This window comes from Ornithorhynchus anatinus, chromosome 7 (assembly GCF_004115215.2).
Source record: "Ornithorhynchus anatinus isolate Pmale09 chromosome 7, mOrnAna1.pri.v4, whole genome shotgun sequence".
Classification (NCBI taxonomy): domain Eukaryota; kingdom Metazoa; phylum Chordata; class Mammalia; order Monotremata; family Ornithorhynchidae; genus Ornithorhynchus; species Ornithorhynchus anatinus.
In genome coordinates, this window is record NC_041734.1 from 48,599,930 (window position 1) to 48,620,461 (window position 20,532).

The 20,532-nt window shown below is 39.8% G+C and overlaps 1 protein-coding gene across 4 annotated transcripts in view; it reads left to right on the forward strand.

Moving 5' to 3' along the window:
• The window catches only part of OPA1 (OPA1 mitochondrial dynamin like GTPase), a 75,088-nt gene that overhangs the window by 43,276 nt on the left and 11,280 nt on the right, over positions 1 to 20,532 (forward strand). For all 4 annotated transcript variants that reach the window (XM_029068702.1, XM_029068704.1, XM_029068703.1 and 1 more), the window contains 6 exons: positions 819 to 927; positions 1,486 to 1,565; positions 4,003 to 4,143; positions 5,551 to 5,667; positions 9,420 to 9,513; positions 9,793 to 9,903. In XM_029068702.1, the coding sequence (XP_028924535.1) occupies positions 819 to 927; positions 1,486 to 1,565; positions 4,003 to 4,143; positions 5,551 to 5,667; positions 9,420 to 9,513; positions 9,793 to 9,903 (652 nt within the window). The remainder of the gene's footprint in view (positions 1 to 818; positions 928 to 1,485; positions 1,566 to 4,002; positions 4,144 to 5,550; positions 5,668 to 9,419; positions 9,514 to 9,792; positions 9,904 to 20,532) is intronic.

Here is a 20,532-nt window from a genome sequence, read left to right on the forward strand (position 1 = left end):
CTACCCACAACAATCCAGTACAGTCCAGAGGAGGAGACAGACAATATAAATAAGTAAATTACAGATATGTACATAAGCACTGTGGGGCTGGGAGGGTTTTTGTTTATAATTCATTGTTTTCCTGGGTGCACTTATCCTGCATGATTTCTACTATTGCTGAATATAGCTCATGATTTTCCACAATTCCCGAACAGGATTCAAACTTGTCTTCAAAATTTGGCCGCTGAAAATATAATAGTAGATTGCATTTATTTTCAACCGAGTAGAATGTGAAAGGAACATGGGACTGAAAATTGGGATATAGGCAGGCAACACAAGTTCTGCTTCCACTAGCATGTGAAAATCATTGCTAAACTTAATTGGGATTCCCAGAGTGAAATTTTCAATCCCTACCCCTCAGTTTAGGTAAACAAGCAAAAATGTGAGCATAATGAAATTTCATGACCATTTGTTATGCCATCCAAATAGAATTCCAGATGTATCAGAGCAAAAATAGACCAAACTGGCAATTTTCCATGCTAAATGAGTGAAATTAACAAACGATCTCCAAATTTTATTTTATTCGTTAAATTCACCGTTTTCCCAAAGACATGTTCTAAGCTCCTAGCAGGAAGGGAAAATACCTGGATTCACATCTTTCCTTGACCTCCTCATCCTTTGCAAAATGGTGAAATGGGAGTCTGAAAGGGGAACAAGAGGAACAGCTGTTCTAATAAATCCACCCACTAATCAGAGTTGGAATGACTCCTACTCATTGTTAGGAAGCTCAATAATGAAGGTGCACCACTAATGAGTCTCTTCGGTACCTGCCGTTTCAGAGAGTAATCCAACACAATGCTTTAGAAGATCGGTCGATAAGTGATAAACAGCAGTGGGACGCAGCTATTTATTTTATGGAGGAGGCTCTCCGATGTCGTCTTAAGGATAGTGAGTACGGGTCTGGGTGGGGTAGATCCTGTGTAATTGCCATGTGTAAAAGCTTGTGTGTTCACAACCCACAGAGCCCACAGTAACAAACAAGTGCCGCAGTCGAGATTAGAACCCAGGTCCTTCCGACTTCGAGGCTTGTGCTCTATTCACGAGGGCATCAATATAGACACTGTCTGTTTTAATAGTAAATAATTTTCTAATAAGACTTAACTAAGTGTAAAATGTGGCTTCTGCTTTGAGCTGGCTCTTTTAGGAGTTTCCGACCCTCTCCAGAACTTAACTATTTGTAAGTAATCATGAAAATAGATTACATGACGTGTTTGTTGAGTTTGAAACTTGTATTTACGAAAACTATATAAATGAATTTTTTTAGATTTTATCAACTTTCTCTGGAAGCATCATACGTTACAATTCTCTCTTTCTTTCTTTAAAGCGATGTAGAGTTTTCCAAAGTATGAGGATAAAATATATGCTCCTAATTATATCATAACTGCCTTGAGGCTACACAGATATGCTGTATTATCTGGAGGAATGAAACATGTTTCTCTTTCCCAGCTGAATCTGTAATCGAAAGCATGGTAGGCCCAGATTGGAAGAAGAGGTGGTTATACTGGGATTGTCGTACTCAAGAACAGGTAAAAGCAAACACAGTTGATCGTTTTATAGATAAATTACCATTTTTTTAAATTCCAATTTACTGTAGAGGAAGATCCTTATTTATACCCATGCCCATCGCCCTCACTAGTTGTTCCAGACATTTAACCTCCTCCTCAAGCCCCCATCCCCCCATCTCCCACATCCCTTGCCCCCAGTGACCTGGCCACTTACTTAATTATCAGGTGTGAGCTCCCGAAAATCGTCCCTGCCCCTCTTCAGTCCTTCCCCCTTCCAGCTCCCTCTTGAACTTTCCCATCCTTCCCAGTATCTCTAGAGGAGATCATCTACCTCCTCTCAAAAGTCACCCCCTCCATCTGCGCATCTGACCCCATTCTTTCGCATCTTATCAAAACTCTCGCCCCTTCCCTTCTTCCCTCCCTAACATCTGTCTTCAACCATTCGCTCTTCAATGGCTTCTTCCTCACTGTTTTCAAACATACCCATTTCTCCCCTATCTTAAGAAAACCCTCCCTTGACCCTCACAGCTCCCTCCAGTTATTGCCCCATCTCCCTCCTAATCAATCCTCTCTGAACTCCTTGGGCGAGTCGTGTATTACCTGCTGTCTCAAATTCCTCTCCTCCAGTTCTTTGAACCCCTCCAATCTGGTTTCCGTTCCCTTCACTCCACAGAACCTGCCCTCTCAAAGGTCACCAATGATCTCCTTCTTGCCAAATCCAACAGCCTCTACTCCATCCTAATCGTCCTCTACCTCTCAGCTGCCTTCAACACCGGACCTCCCCCTTCTCCTGGAAAAGATATCCAACCTTGACTTCACTGACTCTGTCCTCTCCTGGCTCTCCTCATCTCTCGGGCCGTTCATTCTCAGTTTCCTTTATGGGCTCCTCCTCTGCCTCCCACTTCCTAATTGTAGGGGTCCCTCATGGCTCACTACTGGGTTCCCTTCTATTCTCCATCTAACATCCACTCCCATGGAGAACTCATTCACTCCCTTGGCTTCAACTACCACCTCTATGTGGATGATGCCCAAATCTACATCTCTAGCCCTGTTCTCTCTCCCTCTCTCCAATCTTGCATCTCCTCCTGGCTTCAAGGCATCCCTACTTGGGCATCCTTCCACCACCTCAAACTTAACATGTCCAAAACAGCTCCTTATCTTCCCACCCAAACCCTGTCCTCCCCTAACTTTCCCATCACTGTAGACGACACCACTATCCTTCCCGTCTCACAAGCCCGTAACCTTGGCATTACCCTTGACTCCACTCTGTCGGTCAACCCACATATTCAATCCCTCACTAAATCCTGTCGATCCCACCTTCACAGCATCACTAAAACCCGCCCTCTCCTCTCCATCCAAACTGCTACCCGCCTAATACAATCACTCGGTATTCCACCTGGATTTCTGCATCAGCCTCCTTGCTGACCTCCCGGCTTCCTGTCTCTCCCTAAGCTAGTCCATCCTTCACTCTGCTGCTCAGATCATTTTTCTACAAAAACGTTCATTCGTTCGTATTTATTGAGCACTTACTTTGTGCAGAGCACTGTACTAAGCGCTTGTAAAGTACAATACAGTAATAGAAAATCCCTGCCCACAACGGGCTTACAGTCTTCAGGAAATAACACCCCACACTCCTCAAAAAACTCCAGTGGTTGCCCATCCACCGCTACACAGCTCAGAAATTTTCATTTCTGGCTCAAATTTCAGTGTTTAGTAGTGAAGCAAATTGGCACTCCAACAAAAAAGAAGAGTTCAATCTTTCCTAATAATAGGGGATTCTAAAATCTGATGTAGATCAATTCTAAACTAGAATTTAAGATCCTTGTCAGTGAGGAATGTAACTCCAGTTTGTTTTGTACTTCCCATGTGCTTAGTAAACTGCAGACTACACTTAGTGGGCTTTCAATAAATGCTGTTCCTACTATTACTAAAGAAAATGGGCTGAAAGTAAATAAAATAGTTTTCCAAGTTCACTGTTCATTTCCAAGAAGTAGATCATACAATGCGGCCTTTAAAGATTTAGAAACCTCAGTTGTAATTTAATCAGTCCTAAATTCTTTATTCGTATCCACGATGGAATGCATCATAGTGGCCGAGAGCCTTCTAGTAACTTTAATTGTTAAGCATTTCTAGCCTCTAATAGTTATTTGTTCGAACAGAAGAGCAACCTATTAAACTCAGAATCTGAAGTCATGAAAGAATGAATTTTATTTTCCAAAGTGCATGTATTAGAGCTAGGGAATATCTAATTCAGTATTCTATTTTGGAATAAAGTAAATTATCAAAAGTAAAGCTTCTACTTTAGAATTACACATCTTTATCCACCCACCTAACTATGCTGTAAATAGCTAAGTTCATTTTAGAACCTTCACTTTCATTTACTGATCAGGGAAAAGCACCACAAAATAAAGAATAGCAGCCCCTGAAATCTGAACTCTTCTTATATGCAATTTTTTAGAGTATTCGCAATGAAACCAAAAATGAATTGGAGAAGATGCTGAAATGTAATGAAGAACATCCAGCATATCTTGCAAGTGATGAGATAACAACCGTCAGAAAAAATCTTGAGGCTCGCGGAGTGGCGGTGGATCCATGTTTGGTAATATTCATATAATAATGTACTTATTTAATCATTTGCAGTATGATTATATCTTAGTGGAGAACCAAGTCTTTGAAGTATACAGTATGTGTTCTCTAATATGGTTCAGTTTAACTATTGAAACACAGATTGTTTAGAAAGTACAATCACTTCAAAATTGATTATCCTCCATGGAAACCATACATATCCATCATATTTATGGACAAAATGTATTATTTTCTTTCAAGGCTGGGGATGAAAGCAAAGGGAGTGGCACTGTGTAGCTCGATCAGGCAAGCGGCAAACTTGGAAACAATGAGTCCTAAACTTATGGTTAGATGGGCATTTAAGTCAACCACCTGGTTCTTATGAGGGCTTCACTTCCTCATCTGCACCAAGCATCGTGTTGCTTGGGGGAACAGAGGAATAATACATCACTTAATAATTTCTTAAACATAGCAATAACTTAAAATTTTCCTTCTATATTATTCGGAGGAATGAAAATACTTTCATATTTACAGGACGAGGATGATATTTGTTAAGCGCTTACCATATGCCAGGCACTGTACGAAGCGCTGGGGTGGATACAGGCAAATACAGGCAAATCAAGTTGGACACAGTCTCTGTCCCAAGTGGGGCCTCTATGCCCCAGCAAGAGTATTAAGAAGGAGGGAAGAGAGACAGAAGGTGGACCTGGCAAATGAAATTAAAGCACAAAAATTTATTTGTTTGGGTTCTCAGTCTTGAAGTCTTGGGACTGTGGTTTATCTGTTTTCTACTGGAAACTCCACCATCATCATGTGTTTTCTTGCATCGGAGACTTTCAGAGTACTTTACAAAAATCAACTTTTGCAGTCTTTTACAATATTTTTTCTTCTGAAGCATTTAAACACTTTTTCTGTACTAGGTTAATATAAGTGACAAATTTTTGAGGTAGTTTCACATAATTGTGGCACAGCCATCTTGACTGTTGAAGGATAAGTTGTCTAGTGTATGAAATCTCCCTACATAAAAATTATGGCACAGTATTAGTGCTGTGGCACTTGTATCCTTTATTCATTTTGGCAAGACTGTTAGAAAATTAGGAAATGTTTTGACCGGCAAGCCTGTTTTGCATTGCAGTGGTGAAAGAAATAGTTGTGCACATGTGTTTTCCCTAACATCACATTTTACAAGAATGTAGTCCTCTTACTGTAGGAAAAACTGGGTGTATTATTATTTAAAAGAGATTGTACATATAATTTTCCATGTAATAATCGATTTGACTTCAGACAATAGATATTTCAGATTCAGTTTGGGGAATTTGTTGAGATTAAAATCTTGGGTGACTGGATGGTGACCACATTACTTTAAATGAACAGGTCTGGTGTTAATTCTTCAAAAACCATTCTAGGGTGTTTTTGCCAGTAACTCTCTTTTGTTTTTTAGATTAAAGATACGTGGCACCAAGTTTACCGAAGACATTTCTTGAAAACTGCCCTTAGCCACTGCAATCTGTGTCGAAGAGGATTTTATTATTATCAGAGGCATTTTGTAGACTCAGAGGTAAAAAGAACAAGAAGAAATGCTAGATTCAGTCATATTTATTGAGCACTTGCTGTGTGCAGAGCACTGTACTAAGCGCTTAAATACTTCCTAGAAAAATATTTTAAAGATGGGTAACGATATTTGCAGGCAGTATTAGCTTTGGTCATCTGTCTTAAAATGTTGATATATGAATCTCAGAGTAAAAAACTATATTTTCAGAATTAAGAATGGATCTGATACAGTGTCTCTCAGTAGAAAGTTGCTTATTATAATTGCCTTCTTCCCAGCAATCCTAGTTCTTCCTCATCGGTTCCCATGCACCTCCTCACCTCTCATACCTGATGACTAAAATATCCTTCCACTTCCACATCTACTCTCGTCTTTCTCAAAGAATGTTCTAGATCACCCCGCGGCTTTCAAAATCCACTTCCTTTGTCTTCAAACTCACCACCCCCTCTCACCTTCCAGAAATACTTTCACCTTTCTCTCCCAAAGTGATCTGCTTGCTCTCTAATGACTCCTTCTCTGTTACATTCCAACCCATCAATATTTTCCCCATCTGAAAACTTCTTTGAAGAAGATTTAACAGAGCACAGAAGTGATAACAGAGTACCATCTTGTTATATCCCATCTCCCTCCTCTATTCCTCTCCAAATGGTTGAATATACTCGCTGCTTCCACGTCCTTTCCTCCAACTCCCTTCTTGAATCTTCACAGTCTGATTTGTATGCCTTCAGTCTCTCTCAGCGGTTATCAGTAATCCCCTTCTCACCCAATCCAATGGACTGTGTTCTATCATGACGCTCTCTGGTAGTCTAGCTGTCTTCAACACTGAGGACCAAACCCTTCTGGCAATATTGCATGGCCTTGGAAGTCAGAGGACGTGGGTTCTGATCTTGGCTCTGCCACTTTCCTGCTGGGTGGCCTTGGGAAAATCACTTGGTTTCTTAGTTTCTTAGTTCCTCATCCTCTTCTGTAAAATAGGGATTAAATATCTGTTCTCCCTTCCATTTAGACGGTGAGCCCCATTTGGGATAGGGACCTTTATATCTTGAATGTACCCCAGCCTTTAGTACAGTGCTTGGCACATAGTAAGTGCTTAATAAATATTATTATGACATCATTCTCTCCTGGTTTTTCTCCTACCCCTCTAAGCAGTTCCTCTCAGTCTATCTCTGTCTCTTCCCCAGCCTCTCACCCCCTAACTGCGGGTGGCTCTCAAGGCTCTATTCTGGGTCCTCATCTCTTGTCAATTTACACTCACTTCCTTGGGGACCTTGTCTGCTTCCAAAGCTTTTCTTTCTTTCAAATGTATTTATTGAGTGCTTACTAGGTGCAGAGCACTGTACTAAGTGCTTGGGAAAGTACAGTACAATCACTACCCCCCAACAGTGACTTCACAGTAGTGACAAGGACTTTGACCAACCTAATTATCTTGTGTCTACCCCTGTGTTTAGTACAGTGCTTAGCACGTAGTAACCATTGAACAAATGCCATTGCATTATTATTGTTATTGTGTTTGTTATTACCCCCTTTCTATCCCCGCCCTCTCCTCTGCAATCTCACATTTCTTCCGGCATCCAGGACATCACTGTGTCATGTCCTTCCTGCACCTCGGGCTCAATATATTCAAAACTGAACGCCTCGTCCCTTCCAGATCCTCTCCTCTTTTGAACTTGGGCGTCGGTTGCCAACACCACTGTCTCTCCTGTCTTTTAAACCCATAATCTCGGCGTTATTCTTGGCTCCTCCCTCTCGTTCAGCCCTGTGTTAAATCTGCCGACAGATGAAGTCAGTTCTTCCTCTCCATTCCCTGGATCTGCCCCTCTGTGGGAATCAAGCCAGGATATGACAAATGCTTGGGCTAGTGTGATGGCTGATTGGATGGAGAGAGAGGGGCTCGTTCTTACCTCTCTTGTTGCCGCCCTCTTGCTTATGCCCTAACCTCTGCCTGGCCCTCCCTCCTATTCAGTATAAGCAGAGCCTTCTCAAAAGCAAGTCTCAATCAGTTGAATTTACTGAGCACTTCCTATGTGTGGAGCACTGTACTAAGAGCTAGGACGAGTACCATTTAACAGTATAACAGTAGACACGTTCCCTGCCCACAATGAGTGTCTCCTCCAGGAGGCCTTCCTTGATTAATCTCTCTTCTCCCCCCTCTATATCCCTAACTTCCACGTTAGCACTTGCGCATCAGTGCTTTTGTGCCACTTTGGTATTCACAATCCCCTGTAGCACCACTTAAGTACATATTTTATATCTCTATTACTTCTTCCTATAATAATTCTGGTATTTGTTAAGCGCTTACTGTGTACCAGGCACTGAAGTAAATGTTGGGGTAGATCCATGCTGATGGGGTTGAACACACTCCCTGTCCCACATGGGGCTCACAGGCTCAATCCCCATTTTACAGATGAGGAAACTGAGGCACAGAGAAGTGAAGCGACTTGCCCGAGGTCACACAGCAGGCAAGTGGCAGAGGCAGGATTAGAATCCACAACCTTGTGACTCCCAGGTCCATAATAATAATAATAATGATGGTATTAGTTAAGCACTTACTATGTGCCAAACACTGTTCTAAGTGCTGGGATATAGATAATCAGGTTGCCCCGCTTGGGGCTCACAGTTTTAATCCCCATTTTACAGATGAGGTAGCTGAGGCACAGAGAAGTCAAGTGGCTTGCCCAGAGTCACACAGCAGACAGGTGGTGGAGCAAGGATTAGAACCCACGGCCTCTGGCTCCCAAGCCCGGGCTCTTTCCACTAAGCCACGCTGCCATGCTCTATCCCCTAGGCCATGCTTCTTCCTACATGTAATATACCTAAATGTCTGTCACCCCCCTCAGGGTGTAAGTTCCTTGAAGTCAGGCATCATGTCTGCTAATTCTGTTGTAATCTTCCAAGATCATTGGCAGTGCTCTGCTCACATCCCTGCTCTGCCACTTGTCATCTGTGTGACTTTGGGCAAGTCATTTAACTTCTGTGCCTCAGTTACTTCATCTGTAAAATGGGGACTAAGACTGTGAGCCCCACATGGGACAACCTGTTTACCTTGTATCTACCCCAGCATTTAGAACAGTGCGTGGCACATAGTAAGTGCTTAAATACCATCATTATTATTATTATTATGCTCATAAGCTCTTGATTTGGTTAACAAATCCTTCTCATGAATTTCTTTAAAGAGTTTCAGTTTTGCAAAGTAACCTCAAGAGGTCCTCAGACACCATATAACCATTTGAGTAAGCAGGAGCTGTTTCAGATCTCATTTTGAATTGATTTCATTAAGCAACAGTCTTATTGGTCTAATTTGATTCCTTTCATCTAACTATGAAAAGTAATGTAATTTTTCAAAGAGAAACATTTGCATGTCGATCCCTCAGAAACAAGGTGGACATTTTAGCCGTTTAGCTCCAGAGCATGTGCTGTTTACTTGTACAGCAGTGAAGATGTGTCGTAAGCGTCTTTTTTTTTTTACATTGGTGAACTCCCATTTCAGTAGTTCTGGACTGTTCATATAATATCTTTCCTTGATGGATGCTGAGAGAATGTGTCCTCAGAAATCAATTAAAGAAGAACTGGGATATTTTCATAGATGTAGACCCCAGTAATTTTGTAGCTTTTTGTGTTGGTATTTGTTAAGCACTTAGTATGTGTCAGATACCATATTAAGTGCTGTGTTATCTAAAGGTACTCACGGTTGACATTTTTGAATTGGTTGTTTTTGTGATAAATACCGAGTAATAATTTTTAAAAACTTTGGACCGTTTCAGTTAGAATGCAATGATGTGGTCCTGTTTTGGCGAATACAACGAATGCTGGCAATTACAGCAAACACACTGAGGCAGCAACTTACCAATACGGAAGGTAAGGGGTGGAGAAACCATGTCACCCTTGGAAATTGGCCTACTCTATTTCATGTTTCCTTTCAGAATCTTTCACTGTACTGTTACTTCAGTCTCAGAAAAAACTTGAAAAGCCCCAGTTGTCAGGCCATTAACTGCAGTACCTACAACAGTTAAGCATGAAACTAAATGCAACTTTAAGAAAAAAAGTACTTTCTTACTGTCATGTGTTTCATTTTCTTCTTCCTCTACTTCTAAAGATACAGAGTATGTTCCTTACACGTTTCTTTCCTGTTAACAGTAAGACGATTAGAGAAGAATGTAAAAGAAGTCCTGGAGGATTTTGCTGAAGACTGTGATAAGAAGGTTAAATTACTAACTGGGAAAAGAGTCCAGCTGGCTGAAGATCTCAGTGAGTAGCTCTTTTTTCTTTCCTTTTTTTTTTTTTTAATAGTATCAGTTAAGCGCTTACTATGTGCCAGGCACTGTACTAAGCACTGGAGTAGGTACAAACTAATCAGGTTGGACAAAGTCCATGTCCCATGTGGAGCTCACAGTTTTACTCCCCATTTTACAGGTGAGGTAACTGAGGCACAGAGAAGTTAAGTGGCATGCCAAAGGTTCCACTGGAGACACGTGGCAGGGCCGGGATTAAAACCCACATCCTCAGACTCCCAAACCAGTGCTCTTTCAACTAAGCCATGCTGCTTCTTGGGAAAGTTCAGCACAACAGTGTTGGTAAACATGTTCTCTGCCCCCAACGAGTTCACAGTCTAAAGTCTACATTCTATAGGCCAAGAATTTAAGGCACTAAATAATTTCTCTAACTTCACCGATTTCCTACCACAACCCAGTACATATGAAGATGATAACTACATTTAATTGTTCTTCTAAATTATCTCTGCAGAGGGTTTTTTCTCCATGAATTTGTTTTATTTTGTTTTTGCAAGATGTCGGGGCAGGATAGTAACGGTAGAATGTGTTTTAGCAAGGTAAATCTCACGACATAGTATTTTTGAGGAAATCCTCATGGTGATCTTATGACTAATGTAAAATGAAATGCTTAATACCATTTATATATAAAGATTTGGGGTAAATTAAGCCCTCATGATATATAGATGCTACTGATGCCTGTTTACTTATTTTGTTTTCTCTCTCCCCCCTTCTAGACTGTGAACCCGTTGTTGGGTAGGGGGTGTGTCTATTTGTTGCCTAATTGTACATTCCAAGCACTTACAGTGCAGTGCTCTGCACACAGCACTCAATAAATACAATGGAATGAATGAGTGAATGAATCTCTTAGGGGGCCACTTACCTATCTTTCCCCGGTGTTTCAGATGAAGTAGTTGAAGTAGCAGGATTCTTGGGATTGCCCTACCTTACTTCATATTTCTGTATTTCATAATTGAAACTTCTGAGTACAAATGGTGAAAATACTTTCAATAGATTGAGCTTACATAGAAACTTAAAAATGACCTCTTTCCATCAATGTAAAGATGTACAGATAGGTAAGAATTTCAGTAAGTGTATTTCATTTTCTTTTTAATGTAGTATACATTTAGTTAGGTAATTGATTTTTATTTTTCTTTCTGTTAAACCAGTAATGCTTGGCCTCTTCACAAGTACAGGCATTGATCATTTAAAGTTTTTTTTGGGGGGGGAGGGAGTGGGAGTGTGGAGGGCCACTCTTTGAAGTTTATGTTGTAAATCCTTCTCTCTTCTTAAATTAGGGAAAGCTAAGAACTCATTTAAAATCAATTATTTCAATTTACTAACCAGAACTTATTAATGTGTAAAATTGCGGGTAAGGGAAGCAGATTTTCAAAACTATTTCTTTTATGCCATCAACATGTTGGAACTTGTCTCATTTCTGTGAAGCTGGGTATCCAGGCACTCCTAACAGTTATTAGAGTCAAGCTTTGCCAAGTGCTTTGAGTTTTAGGACTGTAGCATTGTGAACCCACTGTCGAGTATCAAATAGTACTAGTTGCTGGCATAAGCGCTTAGTACAGTGCTCTGCACATAGTAAGCGCTCAATAAATACTGTTGAATGAATAAGCAGGTAGTGAAGTTTGCAATCTCGTTTAATACATTTTGCATTTCACTGTTAAACTCAGATACGATTTAATCTTCCCTCCCATCCCCATAGTACATATGTATATATCTGTAATTTATTTACCTGTTTATATTAATGTCTGTCTCCCCCTCTAGACTATGAGCTCACTGTGGTCAAGGTGTGTGTCATAGCTTAGTGGAAATAGCCTGGGCTTGGGAGTCGGAGTTCATGGGTTCTAATCCCGGCTCTTCCACCTATCAGCTGTGTGACTTTGGGCAAGTTACTTAACTTCTCGGTGCCTCAGTTACCTCATCTGTAAAATGGGGATTAAGACTGTGAGTCCCACGTGGGACAACCTGATTACCTTGCATCTACCCCCATGCTCAGAACAGTGGTTGGCACATAGTAAGCGCTTAACGAATACCTTCATTTTTATTGTTATTGTTTTTATTATTATTTCAGTCTATGGGTGTATTTCCAAATCGCATTATTCATAAGGGAAAGGTCAGTCCATTTAGAAGTATTTCTGAACTATGTAAAATGTATCCTATAAAACCTGGAAGCTGTGAAACCAAAACAAAAAACCCAGACAGAGTAATAAGGCTTTTTAATTAGAATTATCCATGATGATAATGGAAAATGATATATGATAGCACTTTTTTTAGGCTTTACTTTGGAAAAGTAAGGATTTTTCTCGTTGCTTTTACTAGATGCTCAGAAAACTCATAAATACCAAGTTTGCTGCTTTTAAACTATCTTTTAATTGCTCAAGGAGAGTTTGCCCTTTCTATAATAGAGGTAAATAATGCTCATATTAGTTTGTTTTATATATTTCAAGCCATTTTCAAACAATTTGTATTTAATTCACCTCACTTGTACCTGGCAATGAAGCATAATCGACTATTTTAAGTCAGTTAAATGCTGATTTTTCCACTTTGCCAAGCATTGCTGCGATATGACTATATTTACATGACTTTGTAAAATATGGCTTTAAAACCAACATGTTTGATATTATTGCTCTTGTTTCATAGTCTGTGTGCCTATTGGGCAGATTAGAACTTGGTAAAAGTAGTATTATACTCAGCATTTGAAGTCTATAGCTTTTTAATTTTTCAGAAGAACCTCTTCTGACTTAATATATACCTTCCTTGAGGGAAGAGAAAAAACTAAATGAATTATATGAGCATTATGTATTGGTATTGTTTTTACGGCAATTCACACTAGTCAGTGGGCGACATCCATATTGGCTAGAATTTTAATGCCGTTGTCAATTTAGCAATGAAATGTGCACGGTGATACTTTATTATTTCTGTCATGAACATTCCCCTGGATTGATTTGATGTGGTTTTTCATTGCAAACTCTGTGTAATTTAAAAGGGAGATAAACTAGAATTTTAATATGCAATACTTTTCCCATCTAGCTGTAGTTAGGATCCTTTACTGACTTGCTACACCAGGTGGCAACCGCTGGCCTTTATCTAGACGGTTTGGAGGATCAAATAGCCGGAGAAGCAGCATGCCAGGCCTCCTGCCTCTGTTTGCTATTCTTCCCGGCTTGATGCCTGAGCATCTCCCAGGCAGCGGGGGATTGTTTCTCGAAACTTAAAGTTTGCTTCTCTTGGAAGAATGCAGTGGGGAATCGACAGTGCCGTTGGGACTTGCCCTTGTGTTTTCTTTACTTTCCCATTCTCCCTGAACTTTGTCCCTCCCCCTCAATTGACTCTGTGGTTTGTATATGATTAGAAAGGCACAGAGTTTTCATTTTGGTAGTATGACTCTTATTCTGTCTTTAACTATAAGTCGAATACTTAGAAATTCAAATTTGCTGTGCCCGAAGAGTTAAATAGCCACACCACATGAGCAAGAAACCCAGTCTTTATGAACTTGAGAAACCTTTAAAAATTTTGGCTACTTAAAAATGAGGCAGGGAGTAAAAGTGTATCTTATTTTGTCATTCCATAGCCAACAATTTAATTTCTAGACATCTTTTTCTAATGATATTTGTAGGTAACGTGGGTAAGTTTCTTTGTTCTAAAAAAAGTTTATTTTAAAATCAAAATATAAACAAGAGGAAATGAATATTTATAATAGCAGAGACTGGGTAGGTGAAAAATGAACAGTAGTAAAGTGATCGGCTGTTGGGGCCAGGATCTGGAATGACACCTGCGTAGGTGTTGTAGGCTAGCCAAATTCTAGTCAGCACAAAGAAATTGAAATTGTGGAAGGCAATTCTTTGTTCAAAGAGGAAGTTCAGAGCTAAGCAGTGGGCTATTGTATTCATTTATTGTTAATAACTTGAATGTAATTTGTATAATCAGAGGCAGTGAAGCTCCTCTTGTCTGTATATTTTTTAAGGGACTGGGTTTGTTAAACTGTAAAGTTGTTACCCAAATTTCAGTGAAGTCTCCAGTGTGAAATGTTGTGTCATCTGTAAGTCACCCCTTCAGTTCTTAGTAAATTGGTGAATTTTCTAAAATGAATCAATTAGAAGTTTATGAACTTACACAAGTTAGGTTCTGCTGTTCTATAAGAATGAGTAGTATGAACTGAAGAGGTAATTCAGTACGAAATGTAGTGCTCTTCTTGAGTTATTTTATCATTATTGTATAATTAGGATGCACTGGACCTGCTACAAATCATATACTTAGGCACAGCTCCTAGGCAAAAAGAAAAAACAAGTGAGAGTCAGTATGTTATAGCTTCATGTTAATATATTAATGGTACCTACTAGTTCTTAAGATTAGCACTATTAGTGCAGTGATTAGCAGTACTTATCAAATGTGCACTATGGTTAGATGCTGATGAGTTAAATATCCATTTATTATCTACATTTATAATAAGAAACATTATATAATAACATTTATATTTATAATAGCATATAATAGCATTCAGCATTTAATCGTTGGTCATCTGACCTGTTCATAACAAAAAAGAAATCTAGTTTATACAGTAGGAAAGTGTCCCTAATGTATTTCAAAAAACCTGCTCTTTTTATCCCACCAAATATCTGGGTAACTAGATTGTAGGCTCTTGTGGGCAGGAATGTGTCTACCAACTCTGTTGTATTGTACACTCCCAAGTGCTTAGTACAGGGCTCTGCGCACAGTATCTTCCATCATCACCCATTTCTGACCAAATACTGTTGATAGTACCAAAGATTTCAGCCATTTTTCCCTCTGGGTTCAGAGTCTTTACCATGAGATATATAGTCCTTTCTCATTTTACTAATCATTTTGTTGACCCAGACACAAGATCTGATGACCTTCCATTTCTTGGACCTCAAAGCATAGATAATTAATCTTGATATTCAAGACATCACTCCTTTAACCTGCCTAAACCCCTGAAAAACCTATGCCTGTCCAGTCCTAACTTCCCTTTCTACCTAGTGAATAATAGCCTTCAAATAAGACTAGTAATAGTAGTAATAATAATAAATTGCTCTAAGTCAAGCACAATATCAAGCACTGGCATAGATCCATGGTAATCAGGTGAGATACACTTCCTGACCACTCAGGGCTCACAGTCTAAGCAGTGCAAGGGAGAATAGGTATGTAAACCCCATTTTACCCCACTTAACCCCATTTTATGAGGAAACTGAAGCACAGAAAAATTAAGTGACTTGCCCAAGATCACAGAGCAGTCAAGTGGCAGAGGCGCAATTAAAACCAAGGTCCCCTTTTGACAAAGCCACAATTGTTCTTCTGTTCTTTGTTTGAGCCCTTTGGTGTACAAAACATTACCCGTAATGTCTGTCTCCCCTTATTCTTGTTACCCTGTATCCATACTAGAATTTCCAAAATGTATTCTAGAGTTGTCACTTGGCTTTTGGTGTGTGAAGTCCCTTCTCATGAGGTTAGACCCAGATGATGATCTTTCTTTTGTTCAGCAGATGGCTTTCATCTTAGCTCAGGTGGTCCCTTCCCCTGAAGATGAACAATATGGAGCGCTCTTTTCATCATCAGACATTCATTTCTGAAATATGGCACTAACACTATAATCAGTTCTTCTGAGCAGGTTTTCATTCATTCAATCATATTTATTGAGTGCTTACTGTGTGCAGAGCACTGTACTAAGCGCAGTTCTGAAATCTTAGGAGCAAAGCCCAGCAGTCCTTTCTCGAGTGAAGATTCCTTCAACACCATTCCTGCAGGAACCTTTTCTCCTTCCCTCTCCCTCCTTCAAAATTTGAGGACACCAGCTGAGTACCTGCCTCCCAGATTAAATGCAACAGTTCATTTCATTCCCACAGGGAACGCAAGTGTTCTAAGGCAGTCACTACGCATCATTAGTCTGGCAGTCCCTCTGAGCTGCCTTAGAAGACTTGTTACCTTCCAGCTCCATCTTCCTCTCAGAATCCATCTTCAGTCCTCTGATACCTGAAGTAGAAACAAGAAGGAACGGGCAGAATAGTCGATAATCATTGTGTGGCCAGTATGGACAGTCGTAACCAGAAATAATGAGTCTGGAGAGAATCTGGTGCACAGACCCCTGCGAGTGTTACCAGTGTAAGTATCCTCTGATTTCTGGTTATCGAGCTGGAACGGCTGGTGGAGTGCCGCAGAAATCTGAAGCATCCGGGAGGGTGAAAAGTGTGCCTACTGGATGTACTAAGAGACCCTGGAGAGCACTCAAAGTCAGCAACAGGAGGAGGAAGATACTCAGTGGTTTCCAGAGGGTGGGCAAGGCTGATGATCATCTTAGGAAGCAGCAAATACTACACAATGCTAAGAATTGGGATCAGAAACCAGTACAGTTTCCAAAATCCACAAAAAGACTGAAAGACACCAAATGGTGAAAGTAGCAGCAGCAAAATATGTGAGAGCCTCCTTTGTGCATTGATGTAGGGTCTATGGATTCATCAGAGGATCCTCTAGACTGTAAGCTCATTGTGGGCAGGGAACTTGTCTACCATCTCTATTGTAACAGAGTTACAGTAGGTGTGATGTGGTGATGTCTTAGTTATTGATGAGGAGTAAGGTGCTGAGATCCAGACTCCGAAATGGAACCCCACAGTTAGGTCCATTTTTCACTGACTGAGCCATCGTTTAGTGTCAGATAATGATACATTGGTTTGAGACTAAAGAGGCTTAACACAGGCTAACGATCCTGCAACCCAAGCGCTTATGACAGTGATCTGCACCTAGAAAGCACTCAATAAATATGACTGTCAGCTCATTTTGGATGGGGGACGTGTCTGCTAATTCTGTTGTACTGAACTCTTCCAATCTCCTAGTACAGTTCTCTGCACACAATTAGCACACGATAAATGCCATTGATTGATTGATCGATTGATCCTCTACCACAACAGGGGCCTCAAAGCTGCTTTCCTTGTACGCAGTGGCAATGATAATGTGGTTGGCAAAGGGTGGCTCATTCCCTCAGCAGTGTAAAAGATGAAGAATCTTGCCATTTAATAAGATGTGGCTCACCCTATTCCTGAGCCTTAGACTGGAATCTCAGTGATCTTCTCTTTCTTTCTCTCCTCCTCTCCGCTGATGCTCTCTTCTCTCCTTCCTCTAAACTGCCCAGAAGCCTCACACTGTTGGTTTCAACCTGTCACCACTTTTACTTTGCCTCCCTTTATTTGCAGTGCAGCAAAGCGTGCCCTCCTTGGGAACTACTTTGTTTAGAATAAAAACGTAATGGGTTAAAACTCATCTTAGGGATCCTTGGAATACACGGGTACTTAGAGTAAGCATTATTCGGTGAACACAGTTTCACTGTGTTAGCGTCATTTGAAGGATTTTTTCTTTTAAATAAATATCACATCTTTGTAGTTTAATTTTTGCCGGTGATTTTTTAATGTAGAAGCAAAGTATTTTGATTATGAAAATCATGTATCAGGTACCTTGATTTTTTCCCCCTAAACAAAGACTATTTTAGGACTTTCCAACTAAATTTCTGTAGAAAATGTTCATGTTCCTGTGCGTTTCATTCCCATAAAATGGAGCTGTCATTAAATGAAAAGTAATCATTGAGTTACAAGATGCATTTAGTTGAGAAGGGAGATTTGATGTGCATCTTCTACTTTATAGGTATCGGAAAATCATTTTTTTTTTAATTTAGGTTTTATCACTATTTGCACCAATTAAAATGAGTAGAGTTTCAGGGTGATGGTGATCTGAATTTTGAAACGAGGCTTTTGCCACATATTTGGGAAAACTATATATATTGAAGCAGTTTTGAGAAGACTTTAGAGGATTTTTTGCCTCTTGAGTACATATAATATTGTTTCTGCTTTGTGTCATGATGGAAAAAAAGACTTGAGGGCAGAAGAATCTCAAAAAATGAAGTAGTCCTCCAGAGAGAAGAAACATTAATTTTAAGACTTCTCCGATGGAGTGGTGGTTTATTTAACTTCAGTATCCCAGATGACGAAGATCCAAGTGGTGTGATGTCTTAGTTATTGATGAGGAGTCAGGCACTGAGATCCAGACTCAGAAATGGAACCCCACAGTCAGGTCCATTTTTCACTGGCTGAGCTATCATTTAATGTCAGATAATGATAAATTGGTTTGAGACTAAAGAGGTATTTACTGTTTATTCATCTTAACACAGGCTAACGATCCTTTAAGTGTCCTTTACTTAAATGTATAGTCTTTTCCCCAAAAATTCAGCTCTTCCCACATTATTATTAGAAAAACTGCAAGAAAATTAAGCATTTCAAGTGTCTTTCCTAATATTATTTCAAATTAAAAGAACTGTTTGTCATTCTTAAAATAGATGCAATTTGTTTGTCAGATAATTATAGGTGTTGATGTCATATCCAAGCTATGAAAGGGATAAAACACTTTTCCTGTTCAAATCTAAACTGGCCACAATGATGCAATTTTAAGTCAAGAGTTGTCAGGATACCTTGACAGTTCCATTTTACTGTTGTTCATTTCTTCCTTGCTGTTGAAAGAAAATACAAAAAAACTGTAGATACAAATCAAGATTTTATTTAATGAAAACCCATAAGTAGAATAGTGATAACTGGTGGTAGTTGTTAAGCGCTTACTATTGTGCCAAGCACTGTTGTAGACACTGGGGTTGATAGAGTCTCTGTGCCATGTGGACACAGTCTCTGTCCCACATGGAGCTCACGCTCTTAATCCCCATTTTACAAATGAGGTAACTGAGGTACAGAGAAATTGCCCAAGCACCAGTAATGGAGCTGGAATTAGAACTCAGGTCCTCCCGATTCCCAGGCCCTATCTCTTTTCACTAGTCCATGCTGCTTCTCCCCCCCGTCCCCCCCCCCCATTAAATGAATCCATTGCACTCTACCGTAAGGGAGCTTTAGAATGACTTAAGAATGTTTTATATTCCCAAGAGAGACACATTTTAGTACAATTTATAGACAAAATTGATTTCCATGTCATAATGACATCGGTAGACCCATGTAAATTTACATGTCTTCTGATAAAGATTTATCAACTACTTTTGTCATGTATTTAAGAATCACTAGCAACCACCTCATCTGTGGCCCAAAATATCTCATTAAACACCTTCCTTTTAATTATTCTAATGATCCCATTTCACATGTGTGCACTAGTATTCACATGATGAATTCTTGTGCCTGGTTATGGTGGGAATTTTTATTCATGGAAATGGTGGTAAATCAACAAGGAGTATAAAGCCTGTATGTTTGGATGTGATTATTGTTAGGGAGCTCACTTTAAATTCAGATGTTTTTTTAAGGAAGAGTATTGGTTTCTGCACTTAAGTGGTGGACCCACTGCCATAGTTTTATTCATTAGCAAGCTTAAGTGTCTAGTACCACGGTTCCTGGTGATGCGTTAATATACTTTGAGGAGCCCAAGAGGAGAAACAAAGTGAATGTTAACTTTTTCATGCCAAAGAGTTTAATATTATTATTAATAATAAAAATGATAATTATGATTAAACACTATATGCCAAACACTGTACAAAGCACTGGGGTAGATACAGGGTAATCAGGTTGGACACAGTCCCTGCCCCACATGGAACTCGTAGTCTAGGGAGTAGGGAGACCAGGTATTGAATCCTCATTGCTTAGAGAAGCAGCATGGCTCAGTGGAAAGAGCCCAGGCTTGGGAGTCAGAGGTCATGAGTTCAAATCCAGACTCTGCCATTTGGCAGCTGTGTGACTGTGGGCAAGTCACTTCACTTCTCTGTGCCTCAGTTACCTCATCTGTAAAATGGGGATTAACTCAACCTCACGTGGGACAACCTGATTACCCTGTATCTCCCCCAGCACTTAGAACAGTGCTCTGCACATAGTAAGCACTTAGCAAATACCAACATTATTGTTATTATTATTATTTAATGAGGTAACTGAGGTACCCGAGAAGTTAAGTAACTTTTCCAAGGTCATGTAGCAGGCAAGAACCCAGGTCCTCCAGTGCCTAGACTCTTTTTATGAATTTTAAAACAGATAAGACATTTTAACAATCAACTCAGGATCAAATACTTCTCTTCTTTTTTCTTCTTGCTACCTACCTTTTACTCATTTGACTGTCATTTAGCTCTTCCATTGCGGGGGGGATGGACAGAAGCAAAATGAGAGGTGAAATTTAAACAACTCTGTTTAGGTGCTGGTGAAAAATAATCTGGTGAAAAAGAAGACATTGGAACTAATGCCTAATTTTTGTTTTAACCTGTGTATTTCAGTTATCAAAGTTATCCCGCTTCCTCACCAAAGGCTATTGAGAGCTGACTGTGTTCAAAACATTGAGAACTAGTTCTGACTTGAAAAGAATGATATATCTAAAGCAGACAAAATAATAGTTCAGTTCACACCGGTTGAAATGGCCTAGTTTTGAGATGAACCTTTGGCTCAACATTTGTCCATTTGTTGATAAGTGAAGCAAATCTCTTTCAGTCTGGTTTTGTCATTTTGGGGAGTAGCTTTTAGCAGTGATCTGTTCTGAACTTAGTCTGTGAATTGGTAGGAAGCAGAATCCTAACATAGTGAATGTCCAAGATGGGATCCCCAGGTTTGGGAATAGAAAGGAAAAAAAG